Raw genomic sequence first — 22,692 nt, forward strand, 5'->3', positions numbered from 1 at the left:
AGTAAAATTGGGAGGATACTAATGAAAGCCTCTGTAATTTTCCTATAAGGTCATAAACCATATACGTGTAATTTGCTGCGACAAAAGCATCTTTACACACTCATGTTATGGGACTTGTCTTGTTTAGTTTCAACAGGGATATATTCTTTGAAGGACATTGTCTTAGGGTTAAACTAACTTTAAGTAAAGTTTAGTGTTAGGGCAACATTTTGTTATAAATATCAAAATCCGTGAAAGACGCAAGAATAAATTTTGTTTTATTGAGGTTGGAAGATGCAGTTTTGGGGTGATTAAGTTCATAAAAGGGGGTAGAGAAGAAATTTCATTAATAGGAAATCCTGCATGGTTGTATTCTTCTGTACCAGTGTGGATGAAAAGTAAGTCCCCATAAGTAAAAAAGAATTTAAAAAAATACAAATCACGATATTCATAAGATATACATACATTCACAGGTGAAAACTTGTTTCAAGGTAAGATTGAAGTTAGAGTTTGGTTATTCTAGATTATGGATTAGTCAAGGAGTAACACTGATTTAGTTAATAACCCGTCTGCATAAAAAGAACCTGAATTAGCATGTGATGACGTGATGACATGTTAATGTTAGTTGTGTGTGTGTGTGTGTGCGCGCATGCATTCCAAAGCGGACACCGAGGGGATCAAAGCTGCTGACACCCCAGGCAGAGTCCTCCTGAGGGAGCCAGCTGTCAGATCAGGGATCAGAGATCGGCGGCGTCTGTCCTCCCTCCTCTCCGCTCGCTGTGGGGTCTTTCACAGCGAGTTAGCGCTCACCCAAAGGCACTGATCAACAATCAGATTAGCCCCGGCCTAAATAATAGCAGTGGCGATTTGCATCAAGACGAAGACGGGAGTGTCCAAAGAAGAAAGGAGCCAAACAAGGAGTGCTTTCATTCCTTGATAATTGTGGTTTTATGGCAACGCTTGGAGTCTCATATGGTAAAAACACAATTGATGTCAAATGGACTGAAGAGTAGAATAGAATTATGTTATTTCTTTCTGGAATCAAGGAAAACAACCATTTGAAAATGGGGAAATTCTTCTATTTCACTTTTTGCTTTATTGGTGACCATTCCTCAAAAACATCAATTGAGACTTGTTCATAGTAAATCATAGTAAAAACAAAAAAAAGTTAATAAATAATAAATATTAAGAATATATTCAACAAAATGAACAACAGAGACAGACTAACATTGGTTTCTGACAGTTCTAATATCTCCAAACGATGTCTAATGAATATTTGAAAGTCAAATCAAGTTGTATACTTGTTGCATTTATATCACAATTATTTCAAATATATATACATTTTCCTTTTCCTGTGGTTTCAAAAGTGGGGCTAAATGCTATTTTATGGGCTTTTGCAACTTATTTCAAATTCTAATGTCACTTGTTAAAATCCTGTTGTTTCCCATCAACCATCCTCATCTATAGGCTGATAGTAAAAAATACAAAAGAACAGTGTCATTGTATTTATTCCCATCATAATTAGCATTTTCAGACATATCTTTGCAATGACAAATCTGTATTAACAGAAAAAAACCAGTGAGAAAGTGCACTTGTCGTTTGAAGACTACCACTCAGGAAGTACACGTCTGGGCCAAATAACAATTGGCACAGAAAAAGTGAATGTAAGCAAATAAAACCTGCCATATAAAACAGAGAGAGAGAGAGAGAGAGCGAGAGAGAGAGGGAGAGATGGGGTAGGGCATGTATGCAGCACTGACCGTGTGCCAGGGCTCCGGTCAGCCCACCCGTCGTAGATGTGCTGCCAACTGTAGCTTGGCAGGTCCTTTGAAACCAGTCTTTACCTCTGCAGCGGTCAGCAGTGTCAACAGCTCCGTCAGACCATATGTACATGTAGGGCCAATGAATCACTGTGACTGGAGCGTCTGTGTGTGCATGTGTCTTTCTAATGGGGTGTGATGCAGGTTTATGCAAACTGTGTGTGCGTGTGCGCGCGTGTGTGTGTGTGTGCAGCTTCAGAAAACATTTCTCGATGCTAAATTTCTCTCACTTCAAAGGATCAGTTCACACCCCACAAGAAAATTCAAATTTTCCTCTCACATTCATTAAGTGTCATCTGGATGCACAGTTATTAGGTTTTTTTTTTGTAAATGTTTATGCTTTTTTATTATTATTATTATTATTAATAATAATAATAATAATAATAATAATAATAATAATAATAATAATAATAATAATAATAATAATAATAATAATGATAATAATAATAATAATAATAATAATAATAATGTGTTCCTCTCTGTTTTTCCTATTTGTGGTGGTCAAATCATTAAAGATGAAAAATAACAAAAGCCAAATCTTTTTCCCATTGCTCCCGATTCACTGCAAGCCTGACTGTCAACACTTTTTTATTGGTGCTCTTTCCTTGGGAAAACGCAGCTCCAATAAAAACTGTCCACAGTAAAGTTTGCGGACTATCCGGAAATAACTGGGCGGTTTAGATTCATTTCTTCAACTCGCTTCCTGATTCAAACTCATACTGCACATCCAATCATTGCTTTTCAGTGTAGACCACACACTCAAAGCTGAATTTCGGAGAACTATTCTGATAAATCGAGGTGAAGGATTAGTGCAAGATTGGAATATGATGATGTTTAACAAATGAATTATCAAAGAACTTGATGTGTAAAAATATGAAAAACTTTGGGGGCTAAGTGTCATCATCTTAGCTCATTCAATTGTTTTGAACTTAATTATAAATACTTATAAACATCAAACTGAAAATATATTTCATGCTGACGACAAGTGGGCATAGAAATTATGACAGAAGCAAGGTGCAGAGACAGCACGAGATTAATGAAAAGGTAGAAAACCTGTGACAGGAGGACACGTTTTAAACTAAAAAGTAAGAAACTACACTACAATTAACTTGAAGCCAGACGAAAACGACAGTGTTTTCTCTTATTGTCTTAGTGCCTGAAGCAAAACCAATAACGACCACGTGACAACAAAGACAAGTTTGTTGATGTTAGTGGTGCAACATGTAGACGAACTTTGAGGCAGTTGTTTAACTGTAATTAAAGAGCGGCCTGTGTCAACATGTGTTCATGCTTTCAGTGACAACATAGAGCCAGTATATCTTTTAAGAGTGGGAGAAACAACACTTAAAACAGTCACATGACAGAAGACGAGTACGTTGACTGACGTCAAACATCAAAGTCAACAGGCTTTTTTACCCCATTACCATGATTCCTGCTCGTAGGTGTATCAGCTCCCTCATAAACTGTATTTAAAATCTATCTTTGAAGGGCATATTTTAGCTGCTATCTCGGATTTAACATATAAAACTTTTAAATGTTTCCAATAAGTCAAATGTCAAGCTTTATCCAGTCTAGGGTCACTGGAGCCCATCCCAGCTGACAATGTTGAAGGACGGTACATGATGGACATCAAAGGACAGACATAGGGAGACGGACAATCACACACTGTCATTCACAGACAATCTAGAGTCACCAGAAAGGCTTGGGTGCATGATTATGGACTGTGGATCCAAGAGAAAACAAAAGCAGACGTAGAGAACGTACAATGAGATGTGCAGCCCCTGCGCCACCGTGCAGCTCCGTATTATACCAGAGCCACCTCATGAAACATTTGCTACTCCAAGTTTCATGCATGCAGAAAGAAAAATCTCCTCGATCACAAGTTACCTGGGAAGAGGCCGAAATCTGAGATGGCTTTTGTTAAACTCTGGAATCTGGTGAGGCTAAACCATAAACATGACGCGACATCACTGGAGTTATGGAGTGAGCGAGCAAACAGCTCATGTTATACACCAGATGTTATACTGGGATTTGAATCGTTGTGGCTGCAGTTTTCATTCTTTTATACCACTGCCCTTTTGCACCTTTGCTCTAAAAGCTCCTCAGAGCCGTCAGTTGGTCAAAAACACCTCTTCTCCAAAACACTCAAACTTTCTCTTTCTATGCCCTCCCTCCATCTCTCTCTCTCTCGCTCTATTGCCCCAGTCCCTCCTTTCAGCTCAAAACCAGAAGAGCTCAACAGGAGCCCACACACACATACACACACACACACACACAAGATCGTCGTATGCATGCACACACACTGGCTGCACATGCATCGGGTGGAACAGATCCACATAGCTGCACAGTAGTGAGGCAGCGGTGTGTAATTGAGAAAGAGGGGAGTGGATTGAGAGAGAGAGAGAGAGAGAGAGAGAGAGAGAGAGAGAGAGAGAGAGAGAGAGAGAGAGAGAGAGAGAGAGAGAGAGAGAGAGAGAGAGAGAGAGAGAGAGAGAGAGAGAGAGATTTTACCCTCCCTCTCCTCTGCTAGAGGAGAGCACCAGAGTGGACCAGTTGCATGAACGAGGAGTCTCAAGTGAGAACTTTTAATCAGACCATGGAAGGAAAGAAGTGGAGGTAGAAGAAAGGGAAGAACAAGAGGGGAGGAAAAGAAACTCCCCCCCTGGCTGAACTGGAGACCAGAGATTCGTCTGAGGGATTACTGGACACTTCATATGTGAGCTCTTGTCATGGTGTTTCCCTACACGATCATCTCTTGTTGACCGGAGTCTCTCTGTGTTTTGGATTTCCCGCGGATCAAAGTTTGTTTTCGGAGCAGCAGAGCGAGTGAATGAAGTGCACAGAAGCAGGAACCATGTCAAACGGACGTTTCAGTCACCTGTTGAAGGGAGTGTGGCTGCTGTGGCTCTGGCAAGGTGAGTGCGCGCTCTGAGCTCTGCACATTTTGTTTCCCTGCTTAGTTTTGATTAAAATGCTCAACATAAATGAAAACTTTGATATAGTGGTTTGCCCACAATAACTTAACAACTCCAAAAGATGCCCGTCAAATTGCCATTCATCTTTGAAAGTTGTTACTTTTTTAAACTGAAGAATAATTCAGTGAAATGTACATTCTGCTTTTAGAGGCTGATCTTGAAAGGTGGTGGCCAATTTCCTCCAAATAATTCAAAAGAGTTTTGTTTAGTTTTTTAGGGAGGTTTTTTTGCACTATGAAAACAACGAGATAAATGCTCTCTCATGTGAGAAATCAGCTGAACACTTGGGGATTTAGCTTAGGGAACACATGGCAGGACACAAAAGACACAAAGGAAGAGATTATCAAAGACAAACTCACAATTACGGGGGAAGTCATTATGTGATTTGTCACAATTCAAATGGGTTGCCAAGTTCAACATGTGGATCACCACTTTGAAAAACAAAAACACAACCTGTGCTGACATTAGACTCATGAATAGCCGGTCTGTGTTCCCCCCTCCTCTCCTGTGTGTCTTCAAACCGTCAGGCGGATCTGCGGCCACTGGAGGAGTCTTTAAAAAAAAACTAAGAGGGGGGGGGTTCTGGCTGGTGCCTTCAAACAATGGTTCCCTCGGAGCGGGGGAGCGTGGCCCTGGAACTAATGTTGCCATTATGTTAATGGTTAGAATAACAGGAGACAGCCATTACTGACCCTACCCCAGGCTGCTGTGCAGAGCTGATCGTCCAATTGCCGCGGCCTCGAACATGGAGGCGCAGCATTTTGGCCATCAGGGCCGGTTAGTGTGATGACCAGCAGGAGACAGACTGGAGGAGGAGGAGGAGGAGGAGGAGGCATCTGTCCGGCTCTAATCATCAGTGCCAGCCTCCCTCCTCCCCTCCTGTCTGTCCATACCTTCCTGCTCCAGTGGCAGACTGGTATCTGTGAACCGCGCTGCTCTTGACAACTCAGGTTTAACACAGGAGACAGGAGAGTTGAGTCACTGGATGGAAAAGAGACAGTTTAGATGGTGCAGAAAACTGATCTGAAGGTAGTTCCAGGCGTCGCTGACACGAAAGTACGATCGCATGGACAACAAATTTCACACTGAGCATTGTTGACAGGTGTAATCTTACCTATGTGCAGAGAAATCTTTCCTTTTGTGTAAGATAATAGTTCACGCTTATAAACATTTCCATACTGAGTTGATGGTTTAAGAGACTTGGCTCGTGATTACCTGGACGCACTTTTTGAGGTTCGAGTTTCTTAAACATACATAAACGTAAACAAATGTTTGCTGATTTATGGGCCTGTTGGACTCTCACATGGAAGGGTTTCATCGATAAACTTCTGAACTCCACTGATCTGCTTGAAAGGGGTTTTATGAGCCAACTTTCTAATCAATTTTATTGAAGTTAAACCTTAGGTGCAGCATTGTTCATGCTCTAAGTATGTGAAAGTGTCAGCGGCCGGATCTCCAGAGCCGTCTCTGAATGGAGCTTTTCAATTGAGGTGAAACTGATATGATGTCGGCTCCAAAACATCATTGAACCATCAACTCTGCATGTCCACTATCTGCCTGGGCCGTCCACCGAGACGAGACGCCACAATGAAAGTCAGGTGGCGTTATAATTGAGACTCCTCTCTGTTATCTGACAGCTCAGAATCCGGCGCTCGACTCCAACTGGCGCTCAATAGAACCGGTGGAGCTGGAGGAAGTGTTGGCTTGAACGGACAGCGGCGTGTGTGTGTATGTGTGTGTGTGTGTGTGTGTGTGTGTGTGTGTGTGTGTGTGTGTGTGTGTGTGTGTGTGTGTGTGTGTGTGTGTGTGTGTGTGTGTGTGTGTGTGTGTGTGTGTGTGTGTGTGTGTGTGTGTGTGTGTTCGGGAGCCACAGTTTGCTCGCCACAGTGAAGCTGGCAGCAGCGTCCGCTGGGCAAACCCCTGCAGATCCCTTGTCTAAATAAACGAGGCGGGCGGATTAAGCAGCTTACACTGTGATGAAAAGACAACAGAAGTCGTCCTTGCGCTGCCCCGGGGACAGAGGGGATACTCCTGGTATTAGAGGGCCACGATGAAACGTTGGGGTTATAAAGCCCAAAGAAGGAAGAGGGGACTCGAGGTTAGAATAACACACTGGACCCCATGTTCTGAGGGGAGAAAAAAAGAAACAACAACCTCTAAATCAACCTGACCTCCGCCTGACTTTGGTGACAATAGTGGGGAGAGAAGCAGGGGCGCTGCTGCAAGAAAGCCTCAGTCCAGTACAATTTACGTCATACGGGTGACCTTTCAGTCTCTGACAGTGTCGGGCAGTTCCAATGTTATTCATAGTGTTTGGATTAAACACTATAAATTCACTTGTAACAGCTTTTAGTCCAAGGATTTAGGAGGCACCTCTGCAACAACAACTAACGCTTTTAGTTTAGTGCAGGTCAATAAAATTGTTTAAGATTATTTAGATCGAGAGAAGAGAAAAATAATAAAAGCAATTATGTGTTTTTTTTATTCACATATTGTGCCAGAGTGCCGCTTGAAGATTAAGAAGTTATGTTTATTACTGCGTTTACTTTGATCACGCAGGCGAGGCATGTCAGTGAAATCCACCATCTATAGAGTTGAATCACAAAGATTCTTTTCTCCATGCATTTGTGTGATTAAAGTCACCTATTGACATATCAAAACAGCACAAAGGGTAGTTTTACTGTATTAGTGTACTAAATCATTGTCTGGGTTTGGTTAGCTTTATGTACTAAAGGTATTTAGTTAGGCTCAGGAAAAGATCCTTGACTGTTTTTCAATAAACAGGTTTGTTATGAATCGTAACAATGTAATAATATATTATGCTGCCGTTTCCTAGATATAAGTCCTGAGTTTGAGCCCTACTTTTCTGTAAGCGTTCCAGTATTTTGTAAGAGTCTGGCATGTGATGCACATCACAAGACAAGAGTTGATCTTGGATATAACGCATTGCGTTTTGTTTTCGTTTCAAGCTTCCTGGAAAAACCCACCGTCAAACATACCACAGTGCCGTTTTTTGAGAACTCAAGTAATCAACAATCAACTAATTCTGCAAGTAAAGAGGTCGACGAGGAAAAAAGTCTGTCAAAGCAGGTCCCAGTATTCGCTCAGGTGACCAATGGTCAGTAGAATCAAATCCATCCATCAGATGTGAAGTTTACTGTACATATGTGTTATAATTAAGAAAAAGTAAAGTAGTAAGTAACTTGGCCAGTGCGCAATAAGTAACTACAGTTACTGGACTGAACTTTGAATCAGAGATTTGTTCAAACAAAGTTATGTGAAAAGTTTCATTTTAGCTTCATATCTGAAAAAAGGTGACCAATAAATCAACAGGAAACTAAAGAAAAGGTTTTTGGTTTTTTGAGGGTTTTTTTTGTTTTATTCATTATTCTGCTGCGGTCAGGAAGATATTCACTCCCTGCTAGTTTTCTGAGAAGACAAATATCAAAAATCCTCGAGCCACTCAATTACTTGTTTCTCTTTCTTGAGGGATTGTGTCTAATACTGTCATCAAAGCAAAGAAAATACATTTATCCATAAAAAATGTGGGCAATTTGAAACAACCGAGCCTGGTATTTGGTGTAGACCTAGATAAATCTGAGGGGCTATGAAAAAAAATAATGACTATGAACAGAAGAAAGACACTTTTGAAGTCATTACTCTTCGCTTATTATGAAAAATGTGAGGAGATGTGCAGAGCGCTCTGATGAGTATTCAGCACGCACTATCCAAAATCTGGAGGAGAGCTCAGTGACTCAAAGGGGTAAAAAAAAAAAAAAAAAGCAGTTGTCAACTGTGAATAATGTGCAGCAGTCACGTAAATATGTGCAGTGAACAGGACTTGTGAGCTACTGTGGCATTGTAACGTTTCTGCTCAGAGCAGCGAACACATGCACCTCACCAATCTTGTCACTGTGGAGCATGAAGACGCCCCTGCCCTCCCACCTCCGCCCCTCACCCCGCTGACCGACTTCATCCACCTCATCAACCACTGACACAGAGAAAGTAAAAAAAAAAAAAAAAATAGAACAAGAAAGACTGAAAAGACCAGAGAGATCTGAGATCCAGGATAAATGAGGCGTAAACATCATGGCTTTTTTTTTATTTCAGGGGAGGGGGGGCACATGGTGGAGAGCTTTGTTTCTGCAGCACTGACCTACAGAGAAATGAGAAAGTGACTTTACGGGACACTTGGGGTAGCCACATTGAATTAAAAATTTAAAAAAATTTAAAAACAGCATGAGGATGTAGTAAAAAAAAAAAAAGAAGAAGGAAACACACGAGGAAGCTGTTAAAATGCTGTAAAGTAGAGGGATTGGTGCTGCTTTGCCACCATGCCAGAGCGGCCAACAAAATAGATATTTTCTCTCACCTCCGCCTCCTGCGTTTTGGCAGCTTTAGTAATTTTCTATACAAAGCTTCAACAGAAGCAGCCACGAAGCAAACAAAGGTGTCTCTCTCTAATGAAAGAGGCACGCGGTCGACTCCCCACAAGTCCTGAATCAAAAGTGTCTGGGCCTGCTTCTTGTTTTCACAGGATAGCTGCAAATAAAGAGGTACATAAAACTGTATTTTGACTGCGGCCGTGCGGATGAGACGTGAGAGAGGAGAGCGACGGCTGCCAAACCCTAATCACAAACACAAACAAACAAACAGAGGAGCGGCCTGGAGGTCTGTTATAAATGGTGTCCCTTCTGCAGCATGCTGCGGATCAATGTCCGCAGTGTGTGTGTGTGTGTGTGTGTGTGTGTGTGTGTGTGTGTGTGTGTGTGTGTGTGTGTGTGTGTGTGTGTGTGTGTGTGTGTGTGTGTGTGTGTGTGTGTTGGATGAGCACAGGTAGATTACTTTGGCTGCTCATCAGTGGGATGCAGCAGAGTGTGTGTTGTGTTTGTGTGCGTGTGCGTGTACGTGTGCGTGTGTGTGGTGGGAGGCTGTCGGTGGCGATGACAGACTCAGCGTCCAGACCACACGCACCTCGCAGGCTGCTGCACTGACCCCTGGTGGCAGAATTGTGACACTGCAAGATGACAAGACTGGAGATGAGGGTTGCCTCCGTCTGCATGTAGTTGAGTTGTGAGCCTGTCTGTGGTGTGTCGTGCAGCTGGTCCTGATAATGAAAAGTAGGAGGATCAAGAGGAAAAGTAGATTTGACTCTGTCAGTTTTTTAACTTGATTCATCTCACTGACTGTCAGTGTATCAGAAGGTCTGGTCCATTCGTTACAATGCCCTTGAGCAAGCGTGTCGAGCAGGTTCATTGTGGTCTTGAAGACCCTGCGAAGTCCAGCAACATCTCAAAGAAATTTCCAAAAAATCTAAATGTTTTCCAATACAGTAAACCACTGTTTTTAATTTATTCACAGTGATGTTGCATCATTCTTAAAGACATACATATAAAAATTCACGGACAAAATTTTATGTCCGGAAAAGGTTGTTTTAATTAAAAAAAAATGTTAAACACATATGTTCCTTGAGTAGTCAAGCACAATGTATCTTGACTGCATCAGTCAGTGATGCTGAATTGCCCAGATGTTTTAAGTGGACCGGTACTTTGCACTGGATAAAATACAGTACTTTTTGTAGTTGAGTTGTGACATAGGTTGAGTACAGTATGAAAACCATTTAAAGTATCGGCTGAGGCTGGTTCTCGTGTCCTGTATTGTTTTTTAAAGCAAAATATAATAATTCAATATCAAAATATGGTCACTCTGATACCAGTGGTGTTAAAATGTGAAAACTTGCAGCATCAGAAATAGTCTGCCCGGGTTTTTGTCAGGATAAGTTTGAAGAAATACAATGCAGCGTATATGAATTCAGGTAGTTCAGCTGATTTGTTGAGCCCCAATGGACCAGAAACTCTAGTCATATGCTGTGTGACTTATTCTGGCCAAATTTAAAGAGAAAATCCGTGAATCCATCCTGTATTTTGCGCCAGAAAACTTCACACGTAATGTGGAATTTGCATTGTTTTTTGTTGAAACATTTCAACCTTCTCTGGTTTTGTAAAGAGCTTTTTATTGTTATTTGTAGCTTTTTATTCAAACTGAAACTTTTTCATAATGTAATATTGCACTGAATCAAATGGAACTGTTTAGATTTTTCTTTAAATTTTAGAAGCCAAAGGCATAATTACATATTATATAATATATTTTGGATTATATATTAATAAACCATTTTGAGAATCAAATAAAATGTTGAAAGTGGAATAGGAATTATGAGTAAAAGACGATATAACACAGATAACTGTTATTATCCCTAATGCATGCATTCCAGCAAGAATATCTACATGACTTCTCTTTTTCAATACATTTCACGGTAAACTAAAAGGGGTTGTTTTTCTTAACATGGACCTTGTGAATTGTGGATTCCATCTTCACTTACACTTATTGTGGCATAAATCAAAATTTGCTATAAAAGAGGTGAATAAGGTCTTTGAAAAAGCAAAACTCAGAGTCTGAACTGTTCTGTAAATGCACATTAAAAAAAAAAAGAAGCTTTTTCAACCCAGCGACCTGATTCTAAACTCTGCTCCAGGACTTCTGGCTGAAATGAACGTGTCATCACTGATGTCTGCAGGAATCTGTTGAAAACCCATCAGTGTGCATCCCGTGTGTTGGAGTCAGGAAAATGAAAAACAATGCAGTTCTTAAATCTTTGTCTAATCTATGTTAAATGTAGATTTTATTTTATTTTTTTAATTGTGCACCTCACTCTTCACTGTGACAGGGAGGATCTAAGAGTGGGAAGCTTTGGGGCCCATAGTGGAAAAATAAATCAGCGGTAACATTGTGGTGAAAAACTAATGACATGCGACTGCCTGCGTAGGAAGCGAATCAACGAAAATAGTCCCCCATCCCATCCAAATTGGGATGGGGGTCGAATATTATCATATGTATTACAACATCACCTCACTTGTGGTAAGAACAGACTCTTTTGTAGAAGAATACTTAAAACCCCACGATGAGCAATTTTGTTTTACTAAGCTCCGCTTTTATGAGCACTCCTAGTAAACGCAACCATATGCCACATTGGAACGAGATCCAAGAGAGGGAGAGGGGGCTGAATGACAAGTGACCTCAAGAAACACTCTATAGAAATGCTTTGGCAAAAACAGGAACTCAAATATAGCAGGCCAAACGAGTCCACATTACACACACACATACACACACACACACACGCACACTGTGACTTTGGCCTATGTGTCTGTTCATTGTGCTGTGTGAGAGGAACACATTGCACACAGCTATGAAGTCTGGATAACATAAAACAGACCGATGGTACGACTTGTAAGAAGCAGTGGAAATTAATTAATTCTGATTAGTGCTCGCAGCCGGGCCTGACGGAGCGGCTTTCCTCACCTGCAGAGCCGCAGTGACGTGCGCCATAAACAAACGCATCGCCACACTGGGTGGAAATTGCAAACATGTCTCGATGCCCGTGACAGCACAAAGACGCATTAATCTCATCGACACGTTGACAAGCCGCTGGATGGAGAAGAAAAGTGCTTTGAGTCGGAGTCCAGCTTTGTGGTCTGTGACTGTGCAGTTCTGTGTGTGTGCGGGCGTGCGTGTGCGTGCGTGTGTGTGTGTGTGTCAGGTGGACGGAGGCTGGGAAAAGATGGAGCCGCACACATGTCTGCGGTTGTGGTCAGCATGTGTGAAGCTTTCCAAGAGCAAAGGGAACGAAAAAAAAAAAAATCCTCCATCTGACACTAACAAGGTTAATAAATGCCGATTGGTCAGCCGCCATCTTGGAGCGTCTCACAGAAAAACCAACAGCACACACTTTCCGTTCAGACGTACCCATTTTCCTTTCACGCTTCAGCCCGTCGGCTGCAAGAGAGCTCACGGATCTGTGGTTCGTGACGGTTCGTGAAGCTCGCCCTCGCCCTCGCCCCCACCGGAGGCTCAACAGGTGACGATCTCCCAGAGCGCATCTGGAAGTCTGACGGGAGAGAAGCGGAGTGAAGTTGCACCGTCAAAGCTGCTTACCACAGTTGACCCGGAGAAATCTGAGCAAGTGGGAGAAAGAATTTGGAAGCTGTGGGGATAAAATGGAGGAAAAGGGGGATTGGAGATGGGGGGAAAAGCAAGAAAGCGAGAGAGAGAGAAGTGATACTGGATACACTTCTTTAAATCAAAAGTCTGACAGATGCGGAAATGTGCTTAAAGCAAAAAGTCAGATGAGAAGAGCAAGAGTGTGAGCTCAGTGAGGCAAGAGTAGAAATCGCACAGAAATATTCTTCATTACAAATGTCTGAGGTGAAGGTGGTGTTTGTGGAAAACAATTTTGGGCGATTTGAAAATTTGCATTTTTTCCATATTGCGATTGCCATTATTTGCATTTCAGTAGGTCGCACCCATCCCCTTAAAGTGCCGATCATTTAGTATGGTTATGTGATATGAAGTCAATACTGTTCATACTTTATGTTCATGTTAATTTTTCAAGTCAATAATAACTTGAAGATGAATCATAATAAGGATGTTTTATAAGAAAAATGTCAAGATCCTGGGAACAATACACATTTTTTTTGCCTGTTGGACACAAGTGATATAATAAATACACATGTGGCCTTTGAAACAAACTACTCAGAATTGAATTGCACCAAAAATTCCATAATTTATTAATCCTTTGTGTGGGTGTGTGTGTGTGTGTGTGTGTGTGTGTGTGTGTGTGTGTGTGTGTGTGTGTGTGTGTGTGTGTGTGTGTGTGTGTGTGTGTGTGTGTGTGTGTGTGTGTGTAGCTCTCCTGTCTCTGTGCATTTGATGCACAAAATGCTGCCACAAACTAAACTTCTGATTATAGCAGAAGCAAGAAAAATGTCCTATAATGTCATTGTTCAAGTCTGAAAATAGTTTTGCCCTCATAACAAATAATGGATTCCATTTGTCTGATCACATAAATGGAGTCAAAATAAACTTTCTGATTAGTTCGATAGAGCAAGAAATAAGTGGGAAAGATGACAAACTTTTTTCACATTCTTCCCCGGTTATGGTGCCCATATTACTGTTAGAAGAAAAAAAAAAACATTAGAAAGTGAATGTTGGATGTTGGAGGGAGATTCTTAAAATAATAATGAAATAATTAAACTCTCCTATCTCTTTGGTCACCAGCAATAAGAGCACAAACAGAAAGTAATCCAAACCCACTCAATCATTTTATAACCAAAATAAGAGAGAAAATGTTCCGATCTGCAAAATCTACAAAACCTCACACAATGACTTAAAGTCAAAACAAAAGCTTGGAACGTCAGCAGAATCCTTGATGTACTAATTTGTTTATGTTGAACCATGGTTATCAACAATTATGTCTCACATGGGAATGTTTCTGTCAGCACTTAATTTGAGCTGGGCTCCCGGACTGTAATAATAAATAGAATATACTGTAAGGAGCTGTCAGATTGTACACTGTGATATGCAGATTCTCTCGTTTGCACACGTTCACTTAAAATCCCATGAACACACTCAAATCTGAAGAATGACTTCACAAGCCGACACTGGCCACATTTAATTAATTTAATTCTGCCATTTAGACGTATATATTCACCTCCTAAAATGCACTGGTGTACTACAGCATTAAGCATAATTGACAATCTATGAAAGTGTCTGCGAGAAACTCTGTGAGAAATCATCCCTTTTTGCCCTGACATTTGCAATGTGGGGATGAAACTGAAGCTGTAATTTTCACTCACAGAAATATGCAAGCATTGTTCAGATGGACTGCGGTGGGTGTCCTCACGTTGCAGCCATGAGGGCGCGATCACAAAATCCTTTTGTATCGTCTGAAACTGGAGCCGGCGTCCTCGGCCTTGTTGTGTCGACAACACACATAACCCTCAAGCTTTCACAAAGTGAAACACAGTTTGCGTGATTGTTAGCTTGTTTACATGGGTCAGGATGTCATATACACAAACCCACAAACATTGTTGTGCTTGAGCTGCGTGTGCTCGGTTTTCACAATGTTGTTTCACCAAGTGTCTTTGTTTATTTCATCAATTACGCAATTCGGCAGCTTTGTACCCTGCACTGTTCTGTCTTCAATCAAAGAAACCATTTTTGATCACTGGTTATCTTAGATAGAATCTCAAGGTAAAAATGTGGAACACGGGTGCCGTAAAAGAAAGAAACAAAAGAGACAACACATGCATCACTCAAAAAAGCCTGCAGATGTGTAAATGTCAGACTAGTACATGTTTGAGAGAATAATAATAACTCTCAGAGCTTGGGAAACGTTAAGTAAGATCATTCATCATAATAACCGTTCTTCTTCATCATGTTATCAACAGATTGACTCAGCTCGTCGGGCTGCCTCTGTCAGTAACTCGTAGGATGTTTCACCTCATTGATAGAAATGCACATACTCAGCCTCTTCACCCCTTCACACACCTCATCTGTCTGGAGAAAGTGAAAAAAAAACAAAAAACGGACTTGCGTGTTGCAGCTGTCGACTGATTGGAGCCATAAGCTAAAACCTGGTGTCCCAGGCTGCTTCACAGCCATGTATGGTTTCTATATCACCCACTCAATGCTCATTACGTGGGAAATGTAACTAAATCACAGTCTGCCAAATTGTGTTTGGACATAGCTGGAAGAACATGTTAATATTCCCTCTTGCCTATTATTTCCTCATTTTGTGAGGATGGAGAATTGTTTCTCATCTCCTTCACATGACCCAAACCAGGCCTGGAAATGTTCCCTGACATGTAGCAAAGCCTCTGGTGTTTTCTTCACTGGATAACAGAGGCTATTGGCTCACTGACTGTCTGCTTCTCCCCAGCTGTGTCTGTGGTCGGAACTGGAAGTAAAATGTGGGAGGTGCCCACAGGTCCCTTCGCTTTCACCTCTGCCTCCAACCTGAGTGAGGGTCTTCATTGGGAGCCCCACTGCCAGTACCACCACCTACAGGACAGGGTGAGGATCATGGCACATGTGCCCCCGAGGCTGGACGGCACCTGGGTGTCAACAAGGTACATTTTTATATTGTTGAAGCAGTGACAATACGTTTAGTCTTCGAAATATGGTGTATGGAAAGAACTTTTGACTCAATTACAAACTCGTAAGCAAACAGTGATTTGCTATATGAATATGATCACACAGAAAATTATTGCATTTATGAGATCGATGTAGAAACATATGTAGTATGCTAACAAAAATAAGATTTATTAAAAAAGATAAAGAAGAGATAAGGCATCGCCATAATAGTAAATCCATTCAAATGCACTTTTCTATGATAGCGTTTGTAATTTCACTGGGACCATAGGGACTTGACATCGAGTCTGACTGATGTTGTTAATTAAAATCATTTTTTGAGACCTCAACCATGATGTAAAATACATCTTTTGATCTGCTACCACTAACTTTCTCCCTCCATGTTCAGATGTGAAGTTCGGCCCGGTCCCGAGTTCCTCACCCGATCCTACACCTTCCACCCGAGCCGACACTTCCAGGCCCTGCAGCACTACTACACCGACAGCAGCTGCGAGGATCCGTCCTACTCCCTGATGGTCCGGGGGAAGATCCGTCCACGCAAGGCCTCCTGGATCACCCGCGGCGGCACTGAGGCCGACCACCACCTTAACAAGGTGGGGATCGTGGTGCACAGCCTGGCGGCGAAGCAGAGGCTGACCTCCCGGCTGCCCCCGACCTGTGCCAGTCTGAGCCTTGGCCAAGCGGTGCCGGGGAAGCCGTACGAGCTGTACAACACCCGGGCGGGGAGAGGGTGTCTGGTGGCCCTGGGTTTCTCCATGATGGAGCTGGATCTGGTACGGGTGGAGACGCAGCACCACAGTCATGGAGGGAAGGTCCAGGAGCTGTTCCTGGGAGACATCCACACTGACTGGACCCAGAGGACTCAGCACAGACCTACCGGGTACCAGCAGCCCCTGCAGAACGCCATGGTGAGACACGGCAGTGCACTTTTTGTTCCCAGCGTTGACCCAAAATACTCTATAAGATTAATAAGGGATTGTATTACATTGTTTGACCACTGAGCAGCAGATTAAAGTTTCACAACCTGGCCTCAGGGCACTTTGTTAGCAGTAGAAGAACGTTATGAAGCTTCTCCTTCCAACTCTGCAGTTTTCTTCATTTTATTGAGACCCAGAATGGTCAGATTACTTTTTTCTATAATAAATCTATTACAAACATATGATTAGTACAATAAACAGCCATTGTAACAAAGATTTTCTTTTGCCTAACTTTTGTAGCTCTTCTTAGTTTATATTCAAAACATTTGGTCTTTCCAGCACAAGATTACAATATTTCACGGAACAAAAGAACATAGTATGCAGCCAGGTAGCGCTAAAAAATAAAGAAAAATCAATTCTTATCCGATTAAATAATTTACAATGTTTTATATGCAAACTGGCAAACTTGCAGACTCGTTAATAATAAAATATCATTATCATCACCAGCATTTGAAATATAGCACAAAATAGCACAATAGTGGCCAATAAAAACAAGCAAGGAAAGAAATGTTCCACCACATGAATGCACATCCAGCAGGTTTTCATCTTTTATCATTAGAAACCATCTCATCTACATAAAAAAAAAAGGTATACCAACCACAAATTTCTTTATTTTGTATTTATACAAAAACATAAATATCAAGTATGTTTTTTTTCTTACAAACCTCATCTATATAGTATGGGCTAATTTCATGCAGCAGGCGGAGGCATTGCGCTGTTCAGCTGTCCATCAACGTGCAAGCTCACACCTATTTCAGTACAACGTGATTTAATTTTGGTGTCCAAACTTAAATCATTAAAACCTTTTGTTTATTTTCATGAAACTCTTCACAACATAAAAATAATCCATAATTGTGCACTGGCATTACTGACACTGGCCATGTTTTCTGTGATGCTGGTTTGTGTCAGAAAATCGACCTGTTTTTGGTGTTAATTAAGTATTGAAGCCGAGGTTCTCTTGAATAACTTAAGCCCTTAAGACAGACTGATATAATGATTGAACGCGATCGTAATACATGTCATCTCTTCCTCTGTCCGCAGCATCACGTCCACCCTTGTCCTGTCTGCGCTCTGGTGTATCGCTCCTCAGAGCAGCGTCCCCCAGTGTTGCCTCGCAGCCCCGCAGCTCCCTTTTCTTTAGCCGGTCGATGGGTCAGCCAGCATTGTGAGACCCGTCCTACCGCTCTCTTCGTCACTCGTGACTTCGCCTTCGACCCCGACCAGCACGCCTGGGAGGGGGTCTATCGGCACTACAGCGACCCCTCCTGCTCCCAGCCTACGTTCACCTTGAGGGCCTCGGGCCACTACGCTCAGGGAAACCCCTCCGTCAAACTCTCGGGAGCCTCTGAGTTTGTCTTCAAGGTGACCCAGGTGAGAGTCACTGCCATGGACGAGCCCACAGCCAAGCTGCTGAATGGCACGAGGCCTGGGAAGTGCGGTCGGGCCGGGAAGTGGGAGGTCGGTGTGGAGCAGGACTTGACCCCCACGGATGGGTGCACTGTGCTGGGCATCAAGCTGCCACATAAGGAGTACGAGCTCTTCAAGATGGGCTTCGATCACAGGAGACATCCACTACTGTTCATCGGTGAGAGGCCGACCGACGGCTCCAGTCCCGACCGACCGATGAGGCGACCCACCTCATTTCAGGCTCCCATGGCGCTTTGCAGTGGAGGAGCCACGCGTCACGCTCACACGGGTTTCAACAGCAGGCAGGTGCAGCTTGCGGCCAGAGGGACGGGGACGCTGGCACGGCTGGGGCTCGTGGTTCTTCTGAGCGCGCTATGCAGCTCGCTCTCCCTTTTTTAGAGACGATGTTCACAAATCTAACCTGTTACACAGCTGAAGTCAGCGATGGACTTTGTTTTCTGGCGGCTGTCTTTCACTTTTCCCACAGAAAAGAATAAACATGAGACATTCAAAAGAGTTGAATATTTTTATATATATAAATATATATCTGGCCTTCAGATGATGTCTGTCGGTTCACTTTAATAACTCAATTCAGTTCTCTTTCAGTTTTCTACTTAAAACTTCTCTGTATATAAACCACCATCATATAAAAGTGCCACCAAGTGTATATTCTTTTGAACCACGTGTAAGAAGATGTTGTCACTTCACAGCTGAACCACATATTCACATTTCGACATGAATGCTGTCCCAACAGAGCAAGGTAAATGTGTTGAAGTGTGGATTCATTATTTCTAAACGAAATATAAGCCAATAGACATTTCTGTGGCCTTTTTCGTTAAGATGCAGTGAATAATATTTTTTTTTTTAAAAGCACTTTGTACAGAACTTTTTTAACAACACATAGGAGAGGAAAGAGGCCAAAGTGTATAACATGTTCCAACAACTGCCATCTGTATTGGATTGATGCCACTTGGGGTGTGAAATGTTTCTTTATTAATTATTATTATTATTATTATTATTATTATTATTACTATTATTGTGTTCCTTTTAAACTTGGTCATTAGTCATTTTTTACCTGCAGTCTAAACAAATCAAATTAATATTTATTTTAACCATTTATACTGTACCTTTTCATAAAAAGAAAAATGTGTCCAATATTTTAGCTAGTTAAACAATTTCCGTGTCTATTAAAGATGACTTTTCATAATTGTTGGCGGCCTAACTAATCATTTGTACATGAAAATGGAAATCATGCAAGTGGTGTATTGAGTATATAGTCTTCAAAAAAGGAAAAGTGAACATAAAACTTTTCTAAACATTACCTTTAAGTCACATAGTGAGCTTAATTGAATTGTCAAGGTCAGGGGGGAAAAACTTTAGTTCGCATCTATTGTTTTTTGTTTGGTGTCAAACTATAATGACTTTATTCTCAATGAGGTGAATCTCTTGGTGCTTTCTGGAAGCTGGATTATAGAAAGGGCTGAATGTGAACAAATTGGACACCAACATATTTCACTTAACTGCGGATATTAAAACATCCTCTTGTGGGGTTGAAGAGATGGATTAAATCAACCTATCAATCAATTAAATAGGTTTGTAATAATATTGTAGCTGCATTATTGTGGCAGAGCTATGAAATATTAGCTTAGCTGTAAGTATGATGCTTGACACTCTCTCACTTTTTGAATTTAGTCAAATGTGTTCTGTCCGTCATCCTATAATCAGAATGTGGCTGATTCTTAAAATAAATCTGTATAAACTTGTGAAAAAAAACAACAAGAAGCAGCAACAAAGCAGCTGAAATACAGATGCAGACAGTTTGGGATGTTTGTGTACTGTGTATCCGTGTTAATACTAATGCCCCTTGCAAATTGGACATCTTTCATGATGTTTCATGTTTACTTGGTACTTGAAAGAGAGCATCTCTGTAACGCTTCATGTAGGACAAAGGAAGTTATAATAACAAATCTAATGAAATGTCAGTGATTGTAACTGCACTAATGCAATACTGTCAAAATCAGTGAGGAGTTATAACACATGATCACACTGTTGATGAAACATCTGCAGCTGAACAAATTTCCGTTTCATTCCCTCTGACATAATTTAAATCGGGTTAGGATTTGTAAAACCCTCCAATCAATCACGAGAGAACGAGCCACTGAGGCACAGACATGCAAAAGTTCTTCATTTCAGGTCAATCCATCCAGCAGTTGTTGCGATGTGTCATTTTAAACCACAAATGTCAGCCTTGTGGCGTTAATGGAAAAATCAGGTGACCATCAGAAGTAAGTTGTCGGTTTTATCCACCGAGACCACCAGCTCGTAAAAATGGAAAGAAAAAAAAAATCTGTCCTTCCAGACTAAAGAGGTGAAGAAAGTAACACAGCAGAAGTGAAGATGAAGGATTACACAGATTGTCCCAGAGCTGCTGTTTCATCTCAAGTAGAAAACAAAATAGTAGAGCTCGCGTTAGAGGGATTTTGTCCTCTCTGGTGTTTGTGCTGTGGCCGGATTCAAAGCCCAGATCGAGAGCCAAGTCCTCCATCGAATGATAAATAACTGTCATATGGCCCACACATTACACTACACACATTCCCGTGCCGGTCAAACTGTTGAAAACACACAGAGGTTTATCAGCTTGAGGCAAAACCATCAGCCAACAGGACAGATTTCGCAGTGTAGCTCGGAAAATGAATGAGCAGAAAGCAGCAGCACATCAAGTACCGTGCGCTCGCGATGTGCAACACCAACGGATTTTCGCTTCAACCTAAACCAGGGGAGTCAAACTCACTTTAGCTTAGAAGCAACGTTAAGCTCAATTCCGTCCTGAGAGAGCCAGATCAGTGTAATAAAGGCATTTGAATTAATAAATAATGATAACTCCCAAAACCCTTTTGCAAAAGCTGAACAAGTTCGTAAAGAAAAATGGAGTACAGATTTTTTTTAAATAAATTTAAATTCTGGTGCAAAATATCGTAAAATGTCTGAAATCACATCCGCCATTTTTGGTTTCTAGCATCGCCTTGAATTTCATTGCATCAAAAAAAAAAAAAAAAAAAGACTTTGAAGCAAAAATGCTGAATGAGGAGAAATCCTGCCTGCATTGTGATGCGAGAAGTCTCGGACTTGAGGACCGTTGTTTGCCAGTTAGAGGCATCGTGACATTGGGCGAGAGGAAAAAGGAACACAGATTAAAAAAGTTCCTGCTTCGGCAGTTTTACATGTTTTACATGGTCAGTCCACAATGAGGTGATTTAGTTTAAGGTCAATTATTAGGATTAGGAGACGATCCCAGTTCACTACGGAGCAAAACCACACACCGTTGGGAGTGTCTTGGCGTTCGATGTATCATCTAAGAAGTGGAGGGGGGGGGTCGAAGTACAGACTTTGGGATACATGCTGAGCCACAGTTTCCCCCGGACACAATGTCTTCTGCTAGATTTAGAAAGATTTTTCAGGATAAAGTTTTCTGCTGCTTCTGTGACGGTGAAAAAAGATGTAGGCTACAAAAAAAAAAAAAAAACATTTTTGGAATTCATCATGTGACCCATTTTTATTGCAAAGGGTCTTATTATGGCATTATTAAGATTAAGCTCTGGCTGCTTCCTCGTATGTTTCCATCTATGATGCAGCTTCAAAAAGGGGAAATTTGTGGGAGTTAATAAGAAAAAAGTGGCTTTTTTCAGCGGTGCAAAAATAAATAATGGAGGCAAAGCGTGGGCTCTCTTGAATTGGAATAGCGGGGATATAAAGGGAGGAAGAAAGAGAGGGAGGCGGTCTTTTCCAGAGGCTACATACTGTTCCTATTAACTCCTGCGAGAATGGTGATGGCAGCTGCTCGCCCCATGAGGTCATCCTTCAAGCTTGGATGGAGAGAGTATGGGTCCGTAACCCACCCTCTCCTCTCCCATCCAACACGGAGTCATACGGAGACCGACTGAGCGGAAAAACACAAAGAGGATGAGTGACATTTATCTGCACATTAACCTGCAGAATCTGTCATTAAACCTGGAGGAAACCTTCTTCACCTCCAGCCAATTCAGCAGCCACTGCGGGGGTCTCTTTGCGGTCATATACAATGAAGTCAGAGCGGAGAGGAGCGCGGGGCCCAACCTGTGAGCAATCAGGCCCGGCGGCTTATTAACTGCAGCCATTTAGGAGACGACAGAGCTCAGGCTCAATTCGGATGGTTAAGTAAGCAAAGCGGCAGTGTTTGTTTACACCAGAGTTCCAGTTTTGATCTTATGTCCGTCACCATCTAACACGGCCACTCTTCATATGAGTCTTGGAGGAGAGTTAAAGAAGAAGTTCGGCCTTCTGGAAGGACTTTTCCACCCGTTTCCTAAACTTCTTACTTTGCAAGAAGAGAGGTCGGGTGCACACTGAATCTCACTAATGAATATGTTACATTTGATGTTACGTGTGGAAACTTGTTCGGCTGTTTCTTTAAGCGGAAGAAAGTCAATACAAGCATTTCTCAAACTGTCAAAGTGTCCATATCGACTTACAAAACGAAAAGACTGAATATCTTAGGAGTAACCTAAAGGC

At 41.8% G+C, this 22,692-nt stretch overlaps 1 protein-coding gene across 1 annotated transcript; it reads left to right on the forward strand.

The window, feature by feature from the left end:
* Positions 1–4,421: 4,421 nt before the first annotated feature.
* apcdd1l (adenomatosis polyposis coli down-regulated 1-like) lies at positions 4,422–19,300 on the forward strand. Its single transcript, XM_080495068.1, has 4 exons — positions 4,422–4,714; positions 15,549–15,738; positions 16,149–16,668; positions 17,779–19,300. Exons 1-4 carry the CDS (start codon positions 4,630–4,632, stop codon positions 18,541–18,543), a joined length of 1,560 nt encoding a protein of 519 aa, XP_080351194.1. The 5' UTR covers positions 4,422–4,629; the 3' UTR covers positions 18,544–19,300.
* Positions 19,301–22,692: the final 3,392 nt, after the last annotated feature.

The sequence above is a fragment of the Blennius ocellaris genome (genome assembly GCF_963422515.1).
Source record: "Blennius ocellaris genome assembly, chromosome: 4".
Classification (NCBI taxonomy): Eukaryota; Metazoa; Chordata; class Actinopteri; order Blenniiformes; family Blenniidae; genus Blennius; species Blennius ocellaris.

What these genes read in the sequence shown, in the direction of transcription:
- apcdd1l (XM_080495068.1), top strand. Translation starts at nt 4,630, where the DNA reads ATGAAGTGCACAGAAGCAGGAACCATGTCAAACGGACGTTTCAGTCAC. An exon ending in GGCACCTGGGTGTCAACAAG is followed by an intron (nt 15,739 to 16,148) that starts GTACATTTTTAT and finishes CTCCATGTTCAG; the next exon opens with ATGTGAAGTTCGGCCCGGTC. An exon ending in AGCCCCTGCAGAACGCCATG is followed by an intron (nt 16,669 to 17,778) that starts GTGAGACACGGC and finishes CTCTGTCCGCAG; the next exon opens with CATCACGTCCACCCTTGTCC.